Genomic DNA, 19,670 nt, shown 5'->3' on the forward strand with positions numbered 1-19,670 from the left:
TCCCTATTTGCAGAGTTTGCTGCTTCATGCTTCAGGTCTTTGCTTCCCCACTGTGAGCTCTGTGGCTGGAGGAGGTGGAGAAGAAGGTACTTGGCTGAGTGGGGCTTGACTGCCGGGAGTGAGTGCTCAGGACACTGGGTACTGCCCCTTTCCTGTTTGCTTCTCCCCATTGCAGAAAGACATCTGAGTCAAGGAGGGTTCTGGGAGTTGGAGCCTGAGGTGAGGGAGGCTGTCTGTATCCTAAAGCTTCCTCATGTTACTGGCTCCACTGTAACTCAGCTGAGCTGTCATCTGGCAGGCTCTCAATTTCTCCATGAACAGAGGTGTCCTTGAGAGGCTATGACCAATGCCCTGCTTTTCTAAGTCTCCATAGTTCGGGATGTCTTGTTCTAAGTTAGGGTCCGTGATAACTTGCTGAGAAGACACCATCAAGAGGTGGAGGCTTCTGTTTGGTTCTTTACCAGTGTCACAGTCTGTAAGGCCCTACAGTAAGCCTTTAAAGTCACATCTTGTTGGGTTAGTATTTGTAACTTTGTTAGTCACCATTGTGTTGGCCAGCCTGAGTCTCGAGTCAGTGCTCCTTCCCTCACCCATCTCTCTCTCTCCTTCAGAATCAGTTTGTCCAAACACAGAAGACAGCTTGTTGGGATTATGGTTGGAATTCTGTTGAATCTTCACATCTATTGGAGCTAGGGATGCAGTTGAATAACAGCACTTGTCTGGCATGTACAAGGTCCTGGATTCAATCCCTACCTCTGCTCAAAAGAGCAAGAAATGTCTTGACAGTTTTGACTCTTTGAGGGATGAATAAAATGAAGGTAGCCTTGTGTAGGGTAAACATGAGGACCAAAGTTCAGTCCCCAGAACCATATGAAATAGCCGAATGTGGTAGTCCTGGCTTACTAATTTCAGCATTGGGGATGCAGAGATAGGAGAGCTCCTGGGGCTCACTAGCTTAATTAGAGATCCTGTCTCAAAACATCAGGTAGACAGCATCGGAGGATTCTCTCTCTCTCTCTCTCTCTCTCTCGCTCTCTCTCTCTCTCTCTCTCTCTCGCTCTCTCTCCCAAAAATAAACATCTCAGAAGAGATCTGGTGACATATTAGAAATCTGAGGGGATCTGGAGAGAAGCTTTGCAGAAGAGGAAACAAGAATAATCATGGGCTGGAGTCAGTGTATTTAGCTAAAAGTTGATGCGACAGGTGAAGGAAAAGGGACACAGCATCAGATGCAGAGGAGACAAATCGTATTGTGGCATGGTTGGCATGGGGAGAACCACAGATATAATCCTGAAGGCAAGGGAGAGAAATTTGTGGGAAGAGTGACTTTAGCTACATTTGCAGGCTTACTTGGATGCTGTGTCTTTAAGGGGGGGGGCAATAAGAAAAGCAGAGACCAATCAGAGCTATATGTCAGTCTTATAGACCCTGGGCAAGTCTCTGGATGAATGTGCATACAATATATAACAGAAACCACAAAACCTGGATGGGTAAAAGGGAGCTTCCATAGTGAGAAGTGGACTCTGGCCATTGAGGAACAAGCTCAACATAGGAAAAAATTTCTGTTCCTTTTTTAATTTATCAGGAGCTTACATTTTGGCCAGATATGATGGCTCATACCTGTAATTCTAGCATTTGAGGCAGGAGGATAACTATAAGTTTCAGGCCAGCCTGAGCTACATCATAAGTCTCTGTCTCGATAAATAGCATTTATTTCATAGTACATACTACGTGCCAGGACCTGCTGGAAGCACTTTATGTGGACAACAGAACCCCTTTTCAGGCAGTAGCTGTTTCCTAGTCACATTTAAATATGAGGAAACTGATACTCATATCACAAAGGCAATTTGTAGAGCTAGGATTAAAAATAAAATAGTCTGCATAGAGTTATTTTTCCCTACCCACCTGCCCAGAAAATCTTAGGTTTTTCTCTCAACAGAACTCTCACAGTTGTCTCAGATGGAAACAAAAATCTATCCAGATACACCCTTCCAGGATGGAGCTAAGGAATAGGATAAAGAAACAGGGCTCTTTGTCCTGGAAAGTGAGGAAACCAGTTTGCCATGTGCCATACAGACTACACACTCCTCCCTCATACCTGTTCCACATTCTCGCCTGGAGATCCTTAGCCCAGGCAAGCCTTGACGATCCAGTTAAATAATCTGCCAGTGCCAGAGAGGACTGTTTGAGATGCGCTGTGTGGGAAACCAGGAGGCAGGAGCACGTAAGCACAGTATGGACTAAGCCATTTCTCTTGCCTTATTTACATTTATTTATAGCACACGTAAAATGACCGGTTACATTTATATTCCCCTTTTTATTGCACCTGAATGTCATTTTCAAGAGGACAAAGGCTGTGCTTTGACATCTCTTCATTAGTCTGCAACACACAATAGTTAATAAACATCTGTCATGTCCATATTTTATTTGCTTTTGTGACTAAATTATCCTTTCATTGGTTAGGAGGAATATAATGGTTTCTGTGTATGTCTTCTCTCTGGCATCATTCTGATTTTCACTTTTATTTTCTCTTATTGGACCTCTGGATGGGTTTATTTTTTAAGACTATCACTAGTTTTGAAGACTCAGTAGTTGCTAAATCCTGTGTTGCTAAATCCTACCTAGTTTCTTAGTTGTAATTGGTCAATACCAGAATATTACATGATTCAGCATTCTACTGTCATCTGAAGGGCATGCATCTCTGTGGTATTCATGTAAACTTGAGTTCTTGAAATCTGAAAGGATATACCATAGGTATGAAGATAGATGATTAAAATCCCAGATGTTTGTGAGAGAAAGTTGAGAGGAGGAGACTGTTACAGACCCTTGGACCAGTACCAATAATGATTTGTTTCTAATACAAAGACCATTGTTGCAGCGTGCAGGAGGATGATAACCTTCCATCCAATCTTCTTTCTTATTAGTCCCCATGACTCCCTCTGCAGATAATACTGTAATTGAATTGTGTTGTTGGCAGTGGAAGTCCAGCCATGTGTTGCTTAATTACATCCCTGTGGATGGCACTAAGCAGCCAACGTGGATGCTAAGTTTACATAGAGCTTTACTGTGTGAACACACAGGTTCAGTAGCTGTTTTGTCAGGCCCCTTTTGGCATAGGACCAGAGCCCCATGGTCAGAACAGAGGGCCACGTATTCCTCTTTGCTTTGGCAGAAGGTCACTCATGCAGTTATCTCTTAAGATGTACTTACTGATAAGGGATAAAGACTGTTTTAGGTCAGCTAAGAAAGTGGTTACTCATCTTTCAGGCCTCTACCAGCCCTGATTAGTGTCTGGCTTTGGATGAAGGAATAAAAGATTTCATGGGGGTGGAAAAGTTCTGGTCAAGACTGAGATAGTTCCTTTGGCCCTTGAGTATCAGCCGTGGGGGTTGTGGCTGAGGATGTGGCTGTCATCCCAGTACTCATTAGCTGGTCTTGTCCACTCCTCTGAGTTACATCAGCATCATTAGTAACAGTACACACTTCTACTGCCTGTTTCCCATTCAGGATTTATGTTGAAAGCCCTGGGTTTATGGCAACACATGTCTAATGCTAGTATGCAGGAGGTTGAGGCAGGAGGATTGGGATTTTGAGGCCAAGCATAGGCAGACATTGTCTCTAAGTACAATAAATATATACATACACACATGCATACATATCACCAACATTTTAAAAATCATTTTGTGTGTTTGTACATGTGTGCACATGACTTGCATGCATGTGGAGATGAGAGGACATCTGTGGAAGCTTGTTTTCTCCTTTAACATATCGTTTCTGAGTATTTAACTCACTCTTTAGTTTTGGTGGCAAGCACTTTTACCCACTGAGCCATCTTGGTACCCCATCCCATGTTCTTTTTTTTGTGGGGGTGGAATACAGTTAGCGGTGTCTAGGGACTGAAATGTCAGTGGTTGCCTTTAGTGTAAAGAGGTCAGAGTGCTCTGTTGTGGCAGCTGCTGTTTGGCAGCCAACAGTGTATTTTTTCCCAGCTGGCAGAGCCCACTTCCCACACTGCATTGTGGTCTCATTTTCTGTTGCTGAGAGAGTTTGGATAAGCCAAGAATTATTCTTTAAATGTTGCTGTGGTTGGAGGTATAGGATACACTTACCTTTGGGCCTATTGTTTCCTGTTGGAAGGGTGGTTGTAGTTGTTATCACTGATTATGGATAAATATTCAGGTTTTAGTTTCTTAACTTTTTGCAACTACAGTTTTCTAGGAATGTATTTGTTTTAATGAAATTTTATTTTTTCCAGCAGATAGATGGTCATATTTTATCCATCACATTTGTTTTTATTTTTGTGTGTGTGTGTGTGTGCACACGCACGCTCATGTGTATATGCACGCATGCGGTACAAGTGCATACACATGTACAAATATTTGTACACATGTGTCTGTGTAAGTGTATGTCAGAGGTTAATCTTGGATCTTTTTGAGCACATGTGTATATTGTATGCATTATGTGTGTATGCATATGTATGTGGGTGTACATTTCTATAGAGAACAGAGTGTGACATCAGTGTCCTCTATTGCTCTCCAGCCTAGTTTTGAAGCACTAAGCCAGGAGCTCCAGTTGACTAGGCTAGCATGGTAGCAAGCTTTTGGTTCATTTTGTCTCCTCAAAGTGCTGGGATTGTAAGAGTCACCGCCCTGTCCTGCTCTTTATGTGTCTACTGAGGATCCAAACTCAGGTCCTCATTCTTGCATGGCCAGCATTTTACCTGTTGAGCCACACCTTAGCCCCCACCTTGCTTTTTGAGGCCTTGGGCTTGACTGTTTGGCAAGGTTGGCTGGCCAGCAAGCCCCAGGGATCCTCTTGCCTCTGACCCCCTGGCGCCGTAAACACATGTGCATGATACCACAAATGGCTTTTGTATGTGTGCTGAGGTTTGAATTCAGGTCCTTATGCTTGCGTAGCAGGAACTTTACTGACTGAGCCATCTATCTGGGCCCTGTATGTATCCTTACCTGTGCCTTCTTTATATTTGGATCAGTATTGCCAGAGATAATCTTTCTATTAGTACTCTGAACTAGCTACTTTTGGTTTGATCAATCAGTTGTCATGCTTGGTTGTGTATGTTATTTTGTGAATAGCTACATATGCATATAGTGATATCTCTGTGCTACATACAATATTTTTCTATCTCTATTTAATTTCTTTGGTAACTGTTCATTTTCTTTCTTAGATATATCTTTTTCAGAATCTCACTTTCAAACAGAAGCAATCATATATATTTAAAATTGATTTTTACCTTGCATTTAGTTGCAGTGACCTGTAGCACTTACTTGGTGAAGTTTACCAATGGTCACATGATGGATGGCCTACACCACCACCACTGGACACTAACATCCCATGTTCACACCTGGGCACACATGCCTTTTTACTTGTTACAGGCAGTGATCTATATTTTCGAACTTAGTGTGGTTATTTGCATTTTCTCTGTTCTTGGTAATCAGTTTCTGTCCTCTGGATCTGAGCAATCCTTGAGAACTCCTAGAATATGGTGTGTGCTTTTTACTTTTTATTCATCTATTTTTGTGTGGTGCTACTGATTGAAGGCAGGATATCATGTGTGCTGGGCAGTCTATAACTGAGTGTTGTCCCAGCCCTTTGATGAGGGACTAAAGCTCCTCAGGTTATGGCCATTTTGCATAAATACTGAATCATTTGTGTGTTCTTATTCTGGTTCCCAACCCAAGTTTTAAGACTGTGGTTTTAAAATTGTTTACTTCTGCGTACAGAGGTTCTCCCCTCATTGTCACTCTTGCTCAGGCCTAAAGATGTGCCCCCTTCTCTCAAGTAGGCCATTGAGGCTCAGACCTTAGGAGGCTAAAGCTAAGGCTCAGCAATTCAGAGTATGCATCCTTCTCACAGTGTACCTGACTGCAGTTCCCAGCACCCAAATTACAGGAACAGCTTCCTAGGGATCTACTGCCTTCTTCTGGTCTCTGAAGTCACTGCACCCACACACACAAAGCCTCACACAGTTGTACCTACATACATATAATTAAAATTACAAATAAAAATTGAAAAACAAAAAACCTCAGACTGTAGCTCATAGAGGATTTGGCAGTGGCTTATAGGCCAAACACTGACTCAGTTGCTTTTACCACAGAGGTTCTGAGCTCCTGAGTCTCCCTTCAGTTCTACTGCTCTGAGAGGTTTGTATGTGCATATGCTTTTGTATCTATGGGTTTCTTAGGAGTTTCTCTCTGTGTAGCTTGCTTTGTATGCCTGCCCAATGACTGTCAGAGTTCTATGGTATTCCTCAGCTCATGACCCCTTTTTCTTTAGGGGTCACAACTCTCTAAGTATTTCCTGGTTTACCTCAATTGCACCTGTAGAGTCCTTGATCCATGTGAGGTGACACATTGACAGGAACCAGGAACTAGGATATAGACACATGGTTGGGTGGGGTGAATAGTTCATACAGTGGAGATGAAAACATTAGCTCTGCTGTATTACTGACTTGAGAAGCTAGCTTGATCTGAAGCTGTGATTAGGGTCGTAAACATTGTCTGTCACACACTCTACCCCAGACACACAGCAAATTGAATGTAGTCCTGGCTGCAGATGTCACTCTGCAGAGGTAGGCTGGTCTCAGAAAGATTTACCCATGGAGGGAGCCTCCATTCAGGAGATGGGCAACTCTGGAGAGAAACAGTGAACTCCTTTAACTCTTTAGTCGGAGAACTATCCCCCACCCCAACCACTGAGACAGGGTTTCTTTGTGTAGCCCTGGCTGTCATGGAACTTTCTCTGTAGACCAGGGTGGCCTTCAATTCGCAGAAATCCTCCTGCCTCTACCTCCAGAGTGCTGGGATTAAAGGCATGCACCACCATTGCCTGGTGTGAACTATTCTTTTTTGTGGGGGGCAATCAACTGAACAAAGGGATCTGAAAGACCATAAATGTGACATTAGGGAAATCTGTCTTATTTCCTGTGGAAGTATGGAAGCAGGGATGTTTTAGTTAATTTTGTGCTCTGTAATAGAGCATTTGAGACTGGGAGGTTTATAAAAAAGTAAAGAAAATTCTCACCATTGTAAACACAAACAGAAAACTCCAGTATCAAGGATGTAACATCTGACAAGGGTAGTCTTCTGTGTCATCCCATGGTAGAAGGCAGAAGGCAGAAGGCAGAAGGCAAAATAAATGCCTGAGAGAGAAAAGGAATGAGCACAGAGCTCATGCTTTCATTAGAACTCCCCCACATATCTGAGCCATTCCCATGAAAGTCATTGATCTATTCATGAAGGGGAGGCCCTCACACATTTAATAATTACCATTCTTTGGTTCTCCCTTCCCTTCCCTCTTCCCTTTATCATTTCATTTTCTCTTTCCTTTGCTTTCCTTTTTTTTTTTTTTTATTTTCTTTCTCCTCCCCCTTCTTCCTTTAAAGTTCCGGTCCTTTCAGTTACCTCTCCCCCCCCCCCCTTCCCCTTTCTAATTGTTTAGTTCTGTTCCCTCTTACCTTTTTTTGGAGACTAGGTCTCACTTTCCCAGGCTGACTTCCAGTTTATGATTCTCTTTGTACAACCTCCCAAGTGTTGGATCCCAGGCATGTGACATCACACCTGGCTCCCAATTATCTCAAGACTCTACATTTCAACATTGCTATGTTAGAATGAGGTTTGCATGCTAGTTTATTTTGTAGACAGTAACACAAGTAGCCCAGGTTGGCCTTGCTCAGTGTAGCTGAGAATCCTACAGCCTCCAACTATGGAGTGCTATGGTCACAGGCATGCACCACCAGAATTAATTCTGGGAATCAAATCTGGGACTTGGTAGCACTTTACTAACTGAGCCATATCCAGCCCTAGGATGAACTTTGGGGAAACCTTCAAACCATATGAACTCCCCGTGAGTTCTTGATTTTCTGTTGGGACCTCCCTTATGGCTTAGTATATGGTCACTTTTGGGAAAGTGTTCTGTGTATGTGTAATTTAATGAAACATTCTTTAGTGAGGGCAGACTTTGGTCTCCATATACTTTATCAAACTCTGACCTGTACAATAAAATAACTTCTGGAGGTATCACCATCCCTGATTTCAAGCTATACTATAGGGAAATAATAATAAAACCCGTATGATATTGGAATAAAAATAGACAGGTTGTAGAAATTGAATTTAAGACCCTATTAAGATGACCTATGAACACCTGGTTTTTGGTAAAGAAGCTAGAAATGTACAATGGAAAAAAGAAAGCATCTTCAGCAAATGGTACCGATCTAACTGAATGTCAGCATGTTGAAGAATGCAAATAGATACCTGAAAGAAGAGAAAGTAGGAAGTAGCATTTAAAGCAATGGCCCAGGAAACAATTTCCTGAACATGACACCAGTAGTGTTGATATTAAGGTCAACAATTAATAAGTGGGACCTCATGAAACCGAAAAGCTTCTGTAAGGCAAAGGACACAAGTCAAAATGACAAAATAGCAATTGACAGAATGGGTAAAAATCTTCACCAACTCCACATCTGACAGAGGGCTGGTTTCAAAAATATATAAAGAACTCAAGAAACTGGACATCAAGAAACCAATTAAAAATGGGACACATACCTAAACAGAGAATTCTCAACAAAGAGATCTCAAAATGGCTGAGAAACACTGAGAAATGTTCAACATCCCTAGCCATCAGGAAAATGCAAACCAAAATTACTGTGAGATTCCATCTTATATCTGTCAGGATGGCTAAGATCAAAAACACAGTGACAGCTCATGCTGAAGAGGTTGTGGAGTAAGAGGAACACTCCTCCATTGTTGGTGGGAGTGCAAACTTGTACAGCCACCTTAGAAATCAATATGGCGATTTCTCAGATGGTTGGAATTGACCTACCTCAAGAACCAGCTATTCCAATCCTGAGCATGAGGATGCTCTACCATACCACAAGGATATTTGCTCAACTATGTTCATAGAAGCTTTATTCACAATAGACAGAAACTAGAAATAACCTGTATGTGTGTCAGCTGAAGAATGGATAAAGAAAATGTGGTACATTTACACAATGGAGTATTACTTAGCTATTAAAAAAATGACATCTGGGTCAGCCAGACCCAGACAGACAAACATAGCATGTACTCATTTAATAGTGGCTATTAGCCATAACATAAAGGATAACCATGCTACAATCCACAGAGCCAAAGAAGCTAAGTATCAAGGTGGACTCAAAGGGGGACACATGAATTTCACTGTGAAGGAGAAATAGAATAGACATTGCAGGTGGAGAGGAGTCTGGACAGAGGGGTGTGCATGGAAACAGGGAGGATCAAGTGTGGGGAGGATAGAAGGAAAGAGCAATGGGAAAGGCAGCTGGAGTCAGGGACATCTGTGGGATGAACTAGAAACTTAGTGCAGTGGAGACTCCCAGGAATCTATGAGGGTGACCATAGATAAGACTCCTAGCAGAACCTGAACTTGTCATCCCCTATAACTAGGCAAGACCTTCAGTGGAGGGATTGGGACTCCAACCTAGCCCTCAAACCTCTGTTCTACAATTTGTCCTGCCTACAAGGTATGATGATGTAAAGGTGGCACAGAAATTATAGGAGTAGCCAGCTAGTGACTGGTCTATCTTGAGAACCACACCATGAGAGGGAGCCCACCCATGACACTGCCTGGAGGACCAGGACCCAGAGGCTGGACAGCCCAGACACCTAGGATAGTGCCAAACATTACTGGCAAAACAAAACAAAACAAAAAGTCACTAAAATGATTCCTAATGATACTCTTCTATAGTCATAGGTTGGTGCCTAGTCCAATTGTCATCAGAAACTTCACCCTGCAACTGATGGAAACAGATGCAGAGACCCACAGCTAAACATCTTTGGGGGATCCGACAGAAGAAGGGGAGGAAGGATGTAGGAGCCAGAGGAGTCAAGGATACCTACACAAGAAAACCTACAGAAACAACTAACCTGGGCTCACAGCCTCACAGACACTGAACCACAAACCAGAGAGCCTTTGTGGCACTCACCTAGGCCCTCTGCATATGTTAACAGTTGTGTAGCTTGGTTTCATTGTGGGATTCCTAACAGTGGGGGCTGTCTCTGTGTCTGTTACCTGCTTTGGGGACCCTCTCCACTGGGTTGCCTTGTCCAGCTTCAATAGGAGAGGAGGTGCTTAGTCAGTCTCACTTCAACTTAATAAGCCATGGCTGCCAGATATACATGGGAGGCCTGACCGTTTCTGAAGAGAATGGAGGAAGAGTGGATGGTGCAGGGAGGAAAGATTTCAGGGAGAGGAAACTGGAAAAAAAATTAATTAATAAAAAATGGAATGCATAACACAATATTTTTATGAAATTAAAAATTATATACTTCTGTTATGTCTTATCCTCATCAATTATTTGAACATTAAATAAAATTACTATATTTATATTAAGTTTGAGTTTTGGCTTCTTAAACATTCTCAGGTAGTCTCTTTAGTCACAAGAAACCAGTGTTGTTTGAGTGACCTTTCTAATGGAGTAGTTTACACTTTGGCTTCATTTTAGAATCCCAGGAACCTTTTCACTACCCTAGATCACATCTGAGACCAATTAAATTTAATTCTCTGAAGTGGGATCTATGTATCCATAGTTGGCAAAAATTCTCCCTATTAATTCTGTAAGCATCCAAAATTACAACCTTTCTGCTGATTTACATTCCCTAAGTATTTTGTTATTCAAGATAATATAATACTGTGTTCCCAGAGACAGAAACTTGTTTTTAGCACTTGAATATAAGTTGAATCACTTTTTTTTCTTAGAAATAATTTAGGAAGGGAATCCCTTGCCATACACACAGGCATGTCCAGTGTTAATCTATTGTCTTAATCTCTTGACCCCAGGATTAAGGCACATATTCTCTTCCTTGCTGTATGTGGTTTTTGATGTTGGTTTGTGGTTGTAATTGTGTGTAGGAGCCGGCCATCTGCAGGGAATATGTGTGTCACGGGGAGGTGAGCCCTCTGGGAGATTGTGCCTTTGGCAGTGTTTAGCACATATTCTGGACTGTTACGTGTGCTGTGTACTGATTTCTGTGTGGGGATTTTTAGGAAAGAATGCATAGTAGGCATTTGGTGTGCACTTGTGGTATGCAGAGACCTGAAGCTTGTGTTTCTCACAGTGTGTGTGTGTATGTGTGGCTTTACAGACATGCCTGGGGCTCTGCACATTTCTCTGCCAAGGGTGAATTTTCTCAGAGCCCCTGGATGAAACAGATAATATTTATGGCTACTGCATCTACAGACTTTGACTCAGTTTACTGCTCTTGCCCTTCACTAAGGCCCCAGCTTCAATCCTGAATCCTTCCTCTGTCTGGGTCTTTGCTCTGAGCTGCTCTAGGGTCAGTTTGAACTTATTTCATCATTCGGTGTCCCCCCCCCCCCACACCAGTCCTCAATATTTTAATTTTCTTTCAAGCATGGCTCTGAGTTGGGCTGTTTCAGCTTTTCTGTTTGTCCATTGTGGATGAAGTGGACTCATGGTGGTTTGGTCTGCCCACTTGCCAGGATATCCCCCTCAGGCTTTGCATGCTTTTCAACAGATCATGTGACCCCAGCACAGATCTCTGAGAGTGTTTGAAATTATATTAGTTCTTCACTTTTACAATTACTGAGTAAAGGCTCCTTGAGCCCTGACTAAAGGTCATCAGGGCTCAAGGAGAGAATGTGTCTGTATTCACTCATCCCAAAACTGTTTGAAGAAGACAATGACTCATTGAGTAGATGCATGAAGACTTGAGTTCAGATCTCCAGCACCCACGTAAAAGCCAGGCATGGTGCATGAACCTATAACTGCAGTGCTGGGTGGGGGTGGGTAGAGGGGTAAGTGGATGCCAGAGGACTGGGTGGCCGGTCAAGCAGAAGTGGTAAGCTCAAAAAAATTGTGTGAAGAGCAAAGAGGAACACACCTAGTCTATCCTTGTGGCCCACATATGATCACACTTGCATGTATATATATGTACACACATACACACTTGAAATCTCTTGTGTTGGCATTGTGTAATGTCCAGTATAGCTTTAGAAACCATGTTTAAACCTGGAGCACCTGTGCAAAAGCTAAATGCCAATTGCAATCTCTCACTGAAAGTCACTGCCAACATTTAAAAATTATTCTTTATATATATATATATATACACACATGTATACACACATATGTGTGTATATATATGATGTGTATATATATACATACATATCAATGCACAGTAATTATATTTTCTTTGACTTTTTAAAAAATATCTGTTTTATGTGTTATGGGTGTTTTATCAGCATGTACCTCTGTATACCACATGCATGCTGTGCCCATGGAAGCCAGAAGAGGGCATCAGATTCCCTGGGACTGGAGTTAACATATGGTTGTGAGGGGTAATGTCAGGATTGAACCAGGTCCACTGGGAGAGCAGCCAGTGCTTTTAATCGCTGAGACATCTCTCCATCCATTTAATTATGTATTTTAGAAATTAGTATATGGCCCCATGTTTTTGGTTCTTTGGACAACACACACACAACACACACACATATAAATTGGACTTTTGAATATTCTAGAAGTAATTTAAATACCCATCTAGTTGATGGTATTTACCCCCATGTTTCCAGAATTAGCACACTATTGAGATCTTTATCGTGTGTTTGTCTTTGATGCGCATCTGGTTATATTTCCTTAGGTGAGATTTGTAAAATTGGAATTACTAGTTAAAAAGTATGAATATTTTTACAAAATCTTGCCAAAGTGCTTATTACAAAGAACTGGGCCAATTTCTGTGTCTCTTAGCAGGCTCTGTGAGTCCTCAGTGTGTGCTTGTCAACATTGACGTTGCATTTTCAGCTTCAATTATTTTATCACTGAAAAACTGACTCACATTTTAAATATTCCCTGAACTGTCCAGATAGCATTTTATTTCTATATTTTAATTTTCCATTTGTGTTTTTGTAGATGTCTCTGAGTTCGCTGTGTAAAATACTATTCCTGTTTTGTGTATGAGAAGTGAATTGGGACTTTAAAAAACAAAACTGATTCATAAGGCGTCGCTATATAAGGGATCTATGAATGATTTATTACAATTGTTATAAGTAGTATTTTCAGACTTACGTATCAGAAGTTAATTTTATAAAGTAGGGGTGCGGTGTTTTGTTATATTCAGTTACTCTTAATAGCTATCAAATCTTGATCTAACCCAATTTTCATTTGCTCCTTTATACTCTTATACTTTATATTTATATATAATACTCATCTCTCTAAATTTTATTTTTATATGAGGTATTAAATACCCAATGGTAGCATAATCGTGTAAAATTAACAATAAAAAGGAAAACCTCTGTATTTTCAGTTTCTTTCATACCAACTTCACCTGTATGAAACTCTCTGCAGTTAGACTATGCGGCGTGCAAGTGGCTCAGTTTGTAAAAAGCACTCATTGTATAAGCCCAATGTCTCAAGCTCAATCCCTGGGACCCCCAGTGGAAGGAGAAAACCAGCACCCCAAAATTACCCCCACCGCTGCACTCATGGAGTATTTGCGAGTGTTCGTGCGCGCACACACATACACACACACACACACACACACACACATGCACACCACACGCGCGCGTACACACACACAATTTGAAAGCAGAAAAGAGAGTATGCATTCAGAACACAGAGGAATTTTGCTGAGCAACTGTGTGGAGATTGGAGGGCTTGCTGAGTTTCTAACCATTTTCTTCCCTGAGGTTTGGCTTATGCAATTCCCAATCAGCTTTAATTGGATGTGTAGGAGCCAGAAAGTGCAGAGCACACATCAGAACATGGATACATGTGCTGTTTCCTAGCTCCCCAGAGTCTGACTTGTTTGTGGATTATGACCTACGGTTCCCTCTGTCATACATTTTTAGAAGGCAAACTGGCAATCAAATTCTGTGGTAATTATTTCCTTCTGTGTGGATTTTTTCCTTCCCAAACTGCTTGGCAAGGATGATGGTGGCTTCTAAAAGTGTAAAGGGACCAGGAAGTAGATGCCAGACCCATAGTGGCCCACCAGCTCCCATTTTCCAGGGTAGTCCTAACTTTGATAGCTTATCCTGTTGGCCTTTATGATCCAGATGCTCCCCCCCCCCCCAAAATTCATCCTTTAAACTACATTTTACAAAGTATTTCTTACAGCTGAAAGCATAGAATTTCTTTGTCAGATTCTGTGAGGTCAGTTTGGTCTTTTCTGTAGTTGAATGATAGGGTGTAGAAAGGCACAAACAACCACTATTTTAGACATACTAAATTAGAAGGAACTGACCATACATCCCAATCTCTGAGGAAATCCAGGCACTCATTTCTTTCTCTTTAACTATTCACTTGAGCATGTGTGCAGTCATTTGAATGAATTGCATTTCACCATCTAGTGGGTGCTGGGAATTCAGGAATGCCTAGCATAGACTGTTTTCAGAGTCCGTGCAGTCCGTCTTGAGGAGATGGACTGTGAATGTACATAGGAACTAATACCGTTTTAATACAGCAATCTCCCAATTAGAACACCCAGAAAGATTCTCCTTTTCTATAATCCATCACCAGAATGAGTACAGCAATCCTTGTTCATAACTGTGGTCAACTAACCCAACTAACTCAAATCAACTCTACCATTTGTTTCTTTACAATTCCATAATTTGTGTTAATGTTCCATAGGGAAGGTTCATGTGATGTCATCTGGGATGGCTTGTCTAGATTTGGAGGACCCAGGATGGCTTCATTCACAAGTCTTACCCCAGTGAGACAATTGGTGACAGTTGGGGCTGTCTTTTCTGCAGGGTGGGTGGTCTTTGTTACAAGGAGACTGGCACTGGAAGGAAGAGCAGGAACTGTCAGTCCTCGTAAGCCCCAGACCCAGCAGTAGCACAGTCACTTCCATAATATTCTAGTAATAGCAGTGACCAGGCCAGCCCAGGAAGAGGAATGCTTATAATGAATGGGAGGAATTTGAGTGGCCATCTGTGCAGTCTAACACTGACTAAAAAGAAAACAATTTTATTTGTAAAAGGTGAATAATTGGTTCTCATTGATTTTGGTCACTGGTGAGGGCTGGCTATGTTTTTATCAGTTGTCTTCATGTTCGAGTTTGGTGGGCTGTACCCACCTCTGATGGGTCTCCCTTCCTACTATTCCAGCCAAGAGTAAAGATGCTGCTGCCATGTTTCCATGGTGAGGCAGGATTGGTCCTCCAGTCCTTCTCCTCCACTTCTCACTGTCTTTGCCCTTGGTAAGTTCACTAACTGTGACATCCACTCTTCTTACTGAGGTCTCCTCCCTTTTGTTCCAGGCACTAAAACAGTTGCAGATATTAGTGATGGTACCTGTGAGCCTGGGCTGTCTCCTCCATCCTCGTGCATGAACTCCATACCAGTGCTCCATCTCATCGAGGACCTGAGATCGGCCCTGGAGATGTTGGCCCTTCCTCAGGAGAGAGAAGCCCTCCTGAGCCAGATCCCTGGCCCAACGGCTGCCTACATAAAGGAGTGGTTTGAGGACAACTTGGTGAGTGTGGGTCCATGGTCTGGCAAGGGAATTGTGGGATGCATAATTATGTAGCAATGGAATGTATCCAACTGCTTTCCCATAGAGATGGTAAAGTCAATCTGTGGAGAATGGGTAAGGTAAGGAGCTAGCTCACTGAAGTCAACTGGGATGTAGCCATTGGAAGGCTAGAAGAAGGAGGCTGGGAAGCCAGAGAGGAATGAGAGGGAATGAAAGAGGGTGCACTAATATGGCCACCTAAGCTCAATTTGAGGAAAAAGGCTGGGGCACAGTCTTTCAATGCTATAGCATTCAATGCTATAGAAAATGTGCAGAGGTAGGAGACAGGAACAGGAACATGAAATTGGGAGGAATAGTTTGATCTTGGAAATTGAGACATCCTTATCCATAAATTATGTCATTTATGCCTAAGCAGTCTCTATCCTGGATGCCTTAGCCTCCTTTCTATTTCAGAGGGATCTGTCATTCCATGCCTTCCCCAACACTGAACAGTTCCTCATAATCTTCATTACATGTGTAATTCAATACTTTCATTATATTAGCTGTCTGCCTGGTGCCTGTGTCATGTACCTATATCAAGGTAATAATTGGCAGTATAATGATCTCCCAAAGATGCGTTTGTAACAATGGCCAGAACCTGTGAATATGTTTAAGACCTTAAACATGAAGGGGATGTAAGACCAGTTTTAAATAAACTAACCTTAAAAGTAGGGATCACAGCTTGGGCTGTTCAGGCAGGCCCAGTGTAATCACACGAGTCCTCATAAGCACATCCTATTCTGTTCTTTTATGAGTCTCCAGGGCCTTATTTTTTTGCTGGTTCCCTTTCAGCTTTGTCTAAAACCTTACCATCACATGTCCTGGAGAGTCATTGACAGTTCTTTCTGAATGAAGTCCTGTCTGTCCATAGTTCAGCAATTTCTTGTCTTTCTTCTTCACTGTACAGTTTATAACGTACATAAGTGTCCCTTGGTCATCTTATATGGCTGTATTCTCATTTACGTGACAGTCTTTCTAATATTGACACAGATTATTTTAAGTCTTTCACCATGTGTTAAAGCAATGCTGAGGGAGTATCCATTTCTGCTTATGGGATTTCTAGCAGTATAATTGCAGAGATCAACTAGGGTCATCATTTAAAGTATAGGATGTTTGGTTAAATTTGATTTTAGATAAGCAGTGAATAACAATGATCAGGTATGCCCTGAACAGGCAACCATAAACCTGGCAACCATAATCCAAGAATGTTAATATCTTTAAGCCTTTGATACATTTTTCCAAATCTCTTTTCATAAGAATTTCATTGTCTTTATTTTCATTGGCTAAGTTTGAAGCGAGTCTATTCCATGTTATCCTGCGATCAGAAATAATCACCAAGATTAAAAAGTGGCTTTAGTGGCCTCATAAGGGAAAATATTTTACTGCTGCTTTTTAACATTTCTTTTTTTAGTGGGAAAGCTAACCTTTTTATTAGCTTGTTAGTATTCTCTATAGTTTCTAAGCTTTTAATCTCATACCCTGCATGAAAAAAAATCCACATATATACACGATTACCTATGAATTTTTTTGCTAATATAGTTAAATTATCAAAGTAAAGTTTTCAAATGGAGGATTTGAAAGGATAAATCCAAAAATAGTTCTAAATTTTCTTCCCACACAACCTTGCTATCACCTTACCCCCTTGGGTGGGGCCATTCTGGTCTCTGTTCATACCTTGTGCTCATTTTTCTATAGGTGTTTTGGAGTTACCATATCAGAATGACCTTTTATTTTATCTAGAGGTATATTTTCCTAAGTGCTGTGCATTTCAAACCACAGGGTTTTAGTTAACTCTATCACTTTTAACTGCTTATGTCTCTTCTCTTCCACAAAAGCCTGCCTTAACCTCACCAGATAAGCAGTAGGTTCATGGTTTGACTTCTCTATGACAGTTCACTTAAATGAATCAGTATTTTTAATGTGTTGCATGAAAAAAGTTGATAGAACTTTTAAAATATTTTGGGGAAGTACATTAAAAATACTTTGTTCTAAATGCAGTCAAATGTGTTCTCCTGGAAACATCTTGTGTTTTCAGAATTGCACAGTTTTTAGTAGTTGATTATTTATAATGATTATAGAATCCTCTGTCTAAGACAGATTTCCCTAAATGCTATTGCGTTCATAAATCTTTTAGAGTAATTATGCCCATCGGCCATATATGAATGGTGTACTTTTCCGGGGTCAGAAGTTCAGATAAACATTCCAAGAAACCAGAGCTGCATGTTAGGGATTTGATTCTGAGCAGAAATGACCTGTCTGCATTTCAGGTCTGGCGGACCTAAATTCAGTTTACACTCTGACTCTACATACATTCCACACTAGGTCTTCCCTGCGTAGCTATGAAATTCAGAGCCGTGAACAGTTCCCTAAGTACTTTAGATTGGCCCTTTCAGTACAAAACTTGCCATATAAAGTTTGGTCTATTTGGCTAGGAGCTTGTGGGGAAAAAATGTAGACTTTCAATCATCAAGTACTAAACTATCTTAAAGTGGTTCACTAAAGTTAAAAAATCATTGCTTTCATCACCGAGACTTTACTTGGTTTCATTTTAAGATTCCGTTTTAAGATTCCTAATTAACCCTGGCTGGCCAGGAGCTTGTGATGTAGACCAGGCTGGCCTTGAACTTATAGAAATATTCCTGTTCTGCCTCCTGTAAGTTGGGACTAAAGGTGTGTGTCATCACACTCTGTGTGTGTATGTGTGTTTAAGGCTCTTAGGTGGATTAGGATTAGAGTTGCAATGAGAGAGATGGTTGAGGTGTGCCTCGTGCTCAACTCAGACTGTGCATCATGTGTTTGTACTATTTATTCTCTCCTTCAGACACACTGGCTCTGTCACGTACCTCAGAGTTTCTGTTTTGTTAGAACATTACCTGATACGGCCCAACTCTGTCTGATAACATCACTGTCTTTTGTACTTTCTCCAAGAAAGCAGTGTCAATAGTAGGGATTAGATCACCAGAAAAGTGTAGAGAGGCTGGTCATGCCCATATGAAATCACTGGCTTTAGATGACTTCAAAGACCCTGGCTCCTCCCATCTTCCTGTCCCACCATCTCTTGGGTCTGGATTTTCCTTAGGTGCATCTTCCATCCATGGCTGATGGAGCTTAGGTGCCATGTCTTCACATAGACATAGCTATATAGCTCTGTCCAGAGTTGATCATTTTCTTCTGAACAGTATGTCCATTTTTATTTATTTATTTATTTTTTCATTTTTATTTATTTTTGATTAAGGGTGGAGATGCTTTTCTGAATCCCTCCCTCAGACTTCCCATTGGTCCAATGGCCAAGGTGCTACTCAGGCATCAGAGGAAGCTGAGAAAGAATAATAGGGCATTAAACCAAGAACAAATTAGACAGTCCTCATCAAGAAATCCAAAGGTTTTAGTTGTGGAACATTTGGATTTCAAGTTTTTTTTGTTTTTTTGATATTTTATTTCACTTTTCTTGACTAGGGATGCTTAACCAGTAAATTCTGTGTAAATAATTTTTTTAAAAATTCCCCCCTTAAAAAGCAAAATAAAAAACAACTAAAGGACTGCCAGTCCCAAGCATTTCAGACAAGAAAAACTCACCCTCCATTTACTTCAGTTAGTCAAAATAAGTAGTCCAAAGTGAGCTGAGGCCTGACTTGCAGGGATGGCTGCTGTCAGAAAGGAAAAGAGTAGAGGGAAAGAATGGCCTCTAGACAGATGTCCCAGAATGCCTACAGCAAATACTATGCATGCGTCCATGCACACACACTTATTCTTCTAGTTAACCAAAAAGTCATTTCTGTCTTGTCTTTTTTATGTTATATTTTTGATATAGGTTCTTATGATAGGCATGCACCAACACACCTAGTTTTAGGTGATGCTGGGTATTGGACCCAGGATTTGGTACATATTAGCAAGCATCTTACCAACTGAGTTACATCCCCAGCACCTTCCTCCATTAAAATAATCAATCAAAGCCTCAAATCCCCAAAGAACCTCATTGACCTGCTAAATCACTTTGAAGCTAAACCCTCCAGGCACATGAAAATACTAGGTGCCAATGAAATAGAAGTGTAAAACTTCAAACAAGGAATCTTATTTGTGTGTGTGTGTGTCTGTCATAGCATGTATGCAGAGGTCAGGGAATTAACCTTGGTGTTGGCTTTCACCTTTG

General features: G+C 41.3%; 1 protein-coding gene across 1 annotated transcript in view; it reads left to right on the forward strand.

Annotated features, from left to right (window-relative positions):
* The window catches only part of Ppfibp2 (PPFIA binding protein 2), a 146,261-nt gene that overhangs the window by 38,410 nt on the left and 88,181 nt on the right, over window positions 1–19,670 (forward strand). The window contains exon 3 of the mRNA XM_051192650.1: window positions 15,267–15,481. Coding sequence (XP_051048607.1) covers window positions 15,267–15,481 — 215 coding nt within the window. The remainder of the gene's footprint in view (window positions 1–15,266; window positions 15,482–19,670) is intronic.

Source organism: Phodopus roborovskii, unplaced genomic scaffold, assembly GCF_943737965.1.
Source record: "Phodopus roborovskii unplaced genomic scaffold, PHOROB, whole genome shotgun sequence".
NCBI classification, from domain to species: domain Eukaryota; kingdom Metazoa; phylum Chordata; class Mammalia; order Rodentia; family Cricetidae; genus Phodopus; species Phodopus roborovskii.